At 37.6% G+C, this 4,471-nt stretch overlaps 1 protein-coding gene across 6 annotated transcripts in view; it reads left to right on the forward strand.

Annotated features, from left to right (window-relative positions):
* The window catches only part of PER3 (period circadian regulator 3), a 57,241-nt gene that overhangs the window by 13,496 nt on the left and 39,274 nt on the right, over window positions 1–4,471 (forward strand). For all 6 annotated transcript variants that reach the window (XM_023515202.1, XM_023515204.1, XM_023515205.1 and 3 more), the window contains 2 exons: window positions 1,419–1,525; window positions 1,755–1,911. In XM_023515202.1, the coding sequence (XP_023370970.1) occupies window positions 1,419–1,525; window positions 1,755–1,911 (264 nt within the window). The remainder of the gene's footprint in view (window positions 1–1,418; window positions 1,526–1,754; window positions 1,912–4,471) is intronic.

Below are 4,471 nucleotides of genomic sequence, written 5' to 3' on the forward strand. Positions count from 1 at the left end.
GACAGCTTGAGGCTCTGTCTCAAAAAAAAAAAAAAAAAAAAGAAATTTGTGTTGTGTGAATTTCTAATGTAAATATCTTGCATGTTATAAAGTGATCATCAGTGATCATATTCTATTTCACAACAATAGACTTAAAATAGGTCAAGAATTATTCCATTTTACAGAGGACAGTGAAGCCAGAAGCCAGTTAGCATCTGGATGTGCTCAGGCGGGACCAGGTCTCTGCTGCCAGCAGTTATTACGGTGTTATTTCCACTTGAAGTGCATCTTGAATCAGTTTACAATGAAATTTTGGTTAGTCTGAAATGGGAGGTGGGGAAGGATAGGCCTTTTGTGTGTGTATGTGTACAGTTGGTTTTTTTTTTTTTTTTTTATTTAAAGGATCGTTCTTTAGAACTTATCTGTCCTACTTTTTTGATATTAAAATAGTCTTTGTTATTTAAAGGATAGTTATAGTAGATAGTTATTGCTTATTGCTGTTTTTAAAATCTTAATTTGGAAAAAGTAAATATTAGCATCACCACATCTGTATTCCTCCATTTTCCCCCATATTTATTTAAAAATTTTTCTTATTCATGAAATTTGAAAATCTGGGAACTAAGGCACCCTAATCACACTTAAGTATAAAGCAAAAATATCAGAAATCTGGGCATAGTTACAATCAGGATTAATTTTGATTTTTAAAAGGTCTTTACAGCAAACAGTAATTGGTGAGATACTTTGTATAGTATAATCTGTATAAAGTAAGAAAATTCACCTGAAGATAATTCTGAAAGTAGCTTAAGTCTGTCGCATTAGGAAGATTTGTGGACTTCTACACACAAAATGTTTATGGAGTCCTTTTTTTCTAAGTCAGCTTTGTCTTACCATTTCAAGTTTATTATGAACTTGTATCCTGAGGATGGTTCTGTGTACTAGTTGTCTATTTTTTACTGCCTTTTAGGAGACACTGTTCTTATGTACCTTTAATTATGCTGCATGCATTCGCAAGCTGCTTTATTCATTTAATAGCATCAGCATCTTTTCTGCATTATGATGTGACTTTTGTAAACTTTTAAAATGGCATCATAATGGAAGACATCAGAATCCTCTGAGGAACTTGCTGAAAATAACACATCCCTGCTCTTGCCTCCCGAGATTCTGGTTTCATAAGCGTGCAGTGAGCCCACGAGTCTGCTTCGGGGGGCTCTTAGCAGACTGCATTGTGCCAGACGACCACGTAGGGAAGATTGCATGGCCATCTTCCCACAGTACTGAGCACCTAGATGGTTTGCTGCCTTTATAAATGCTGTGATAAATACCTTCTGCATAAAGTTTTTTCATATTTAGAATTAAATGAGAATTTTTAAAAGTATACAGAGTACAAAAATTATGTGATGAGTATAGCACGCTGCGTGTGCTGGATTTGTGTGTCCCAGAGCAGTGCCTTTGCTGGGTTACCTACCTCAGGACCTGATCGGGACCTCCATCCTAACATACTTGCACCCAGAAGATCGTTCTCTGATGATTGCTGTACACCAGAAAGGTAAGGACCTACTTCTTTATTGGAGGAAATTTTTCTGCCATTGAGTTGTTCTGGTTTTTCATTTTCATTTCTCAGTAGAGCCTAATCTTTAACCATCTATACATTGTATTGAAACTGCCAGAATGATCGTTTTCTAAATGTAAATTTTCACATAAATGACTTAAAAAGGACATTTCTAATCAATATCTATGTTGAGTAAATTCATTTTTGGTCTTATTATTTTATATAGTCTTGAAGTATGCAGGCCATCCTCCCTTTGAACATTCTCCCATTAGATTTTGTACTCAAAATGGAGATTACATCATATTGGATTCCAGTTGGTCCAGCTTTGTGAACCCATGGAGCCGGAAGGTTTCTTTCATCATTGGTCGGCATAAAGTTCAAACGTGAGTCAATCAGTTTTCACATTTTGAAAAGAACAATTTTACCTACTATTCCTTAGCTCATTGAGTCCCCCACCACCACCCTAATCAGTTAACACATGAACTAAGTAAAGTACACATTTTTTTTTCAATGCCTTTGGAAGGTGATTTCTTACTATGTACCAAGAACCTTAAAAGAAATCACATAATATCAGACTTAGAAAGTGGCTCAAATGTCCATTATTAAGTAAACTCTGGAATAATTTGTTTGATGTTACATTGGTCAATAAAAATTTTTGCAGAGATAACATAATATGGGAAAATGTTTGAAACATTAGATGTAAAAAGCACTATATGAAATTATTTATGTGTATGATTATAATTATGGTTAAAACACCCTAACTATGAAATAGGGAAAAGACGATTGGAAGGAAATAAAATATGAATTTTGTTTTGTTTTGTTTTTTTAATTATTTTTTATTAAGTCATAACTTTGTACATTGATGCATTTATGGGGTTCAGGATACTGCTTCAACATACAGTATGAAATGGTTACATTGAACTAAGTAACACATCCATCACAATTATACTCATTTCTTAACAATTTTGGAATGTACCATTGCATCATGCACATTAGGTGAGGTCCCCCAAATACCCTCCCACCTCCCATATCCCCCATCCCCTCCCCTCTCTCTCCTCTTCCCTTATAATTTCTGGACTTGCCATTCTTATGAGTGTGTAGGTGATTATATATTGATTTCATAGGAGTATTGAGTACATTGGATACTTGTTTTTCTATTCTTGAGATACTTTACTAAGAAGAATATGTTTTAGATCCGTCCAGGTAAACATAAAAGATGTGAAGTTTCCATCTTTTTTGGCTGCATAGTATTCCATAGTGTACATATACCACAGTTTGTTAATCCATTCATGGGTTGATAGGCACTTGGGCTGTTTCCCTATCTTGGCTATTATGAATTGGGCTGCAATAAACATTCTGGTGCAAATGACTTTGTTGTAAAATGATTTTTGATCATCTGGGTATATAACTAAGAGAAGAATTGCAGGATCAAATGGTAGGTCTACTTCTAGTTCCTTGAGTGTTCTCCAAACTTCTTTTCAAAAAGGTTGTATTAGCTTGCATTCCCACCAGCAGTGTAGAAGCGTTCCCTTCTCTCCACATCCATTCCAGCATCTGTAGTTTGGGGATTTTGTGATGTGGACTAATCTTACTGGAGTTAGATGATACCTCAGAGTGGTTTTGGTTTGCATTTCTCTGATGATTAAGGATGATGAGCATTTTTTCATGTGTTTGTAGGCCATGCATCTGTGTTCATCAGAGAAGTTTCTGTTCAAGTGTCTTACCCACATAGAAATGGGGTTATTTATTTTCTTTTTTTTTTGAGACAAGCCTCAAGCTATCCCCCTGGGTAGAGTGCCATGGCATCAAGCTCATAGCAACCTCCAACTCCTGGGCTCAAGCGAGTCTCCTGCCTCAGCCTCCCAAGTAGCTGGGACTACAGGCGCCCGCCACAACGCCTGGCCATTTTTTTTTTTTTTTTGGTTGCAGCCATCATTGTTGTTTGGCGGGCCCGGGCTGGGGATTCGAACTCGCCACCTTAGGTGTATGTGGCTGGCGCCTTAGCAGCTTGAGCCACAGGCGCCGAGCCTATTTATTCTTTTCTTATAAATTATTTTGAGTTCTCCATAGATTCTAGTTACCAGACCTTTGTCAGAAGCGTAAAGTGCAAAAATCTTCTCCCATTCTGAGGGTTATCTGTTTGCTTTACTTACTGTGCTTTTGGCTGTGCAAAAAGCTTTTTAGTTTGATCATATCCCAGTAACGTATTTTTGGTGTTGCTTCAATTGCCCAAGGGGTCCTCCTCATAAAATACTCTCCCAGGCCAGTTTCTTACAGTGTTTTCCCTGCATTCTTTTCTAGTATTTTTATAGCTTCATAAAGTACGAATTTTAGGTTGAGGTGAGTAGTGGGACTATGGGTGAAAGGTTTTTTCTTGTTTGCTTTCTCTTTATTTTCATTATCTTTAGTTTTTTTGTTTGTTTGTTTGTTTTTCATTTTTTGGCCGGGACTGGGTTTGAACCCACCACCTCCGGCATATGGGGACAGCACCCTACTCCTTTGAGCCACAGGTGCTGCCCGTTTTAATTATCTTTTTAATGAGCATGTAAAACTTTTTTCTATCAGCCTTCTGTCAGATCCACTTACTGTGTGTATTTTATTAAATCTTCATTTTTAAACTCATCCTCTTTAGCCCTCCCTTCCCTGCCAGCACGCCTAACTCAGCTTAGTTGATTGCCCTTTCCTGCAATCGAGTCGTGTGAGATGGATCTGAAACGACCCATCACACTGCTGCTTGTAGGCTGAAATATTCCTAATCCCTTGAATTTTCGTCCAGTTTCTAATTGACCTATAAGACTCTCAGCCTGGCTGTGAGGTTTCCCTTAACTCTTCGGCATCGTCCCGAGACTGATCCTAACTTGTACACAGCTCTGTAACAGAGCAGTAGCTCTCCCACACTCATCTGGGGTTAGTGTTGTAGGAGAGGTGATGTATATGATCCTA

The sequence above is a fragment of the Otolemur garnettii genome, unplaced genomic scaffold (assembly GCF_000181295.1).
Source record: "Otolemur garnettii isolate 467f Iridium unplaced genomic scaffold, OtoGar3 scaffold00067, whole genome shotgun sequence".
Classification (NCBI taxonomy): Eukaryota; Metazoa; Chordata; class Mammalia; order Primates; family Galagidae; genus Otolemur; species Otolemur garnettii.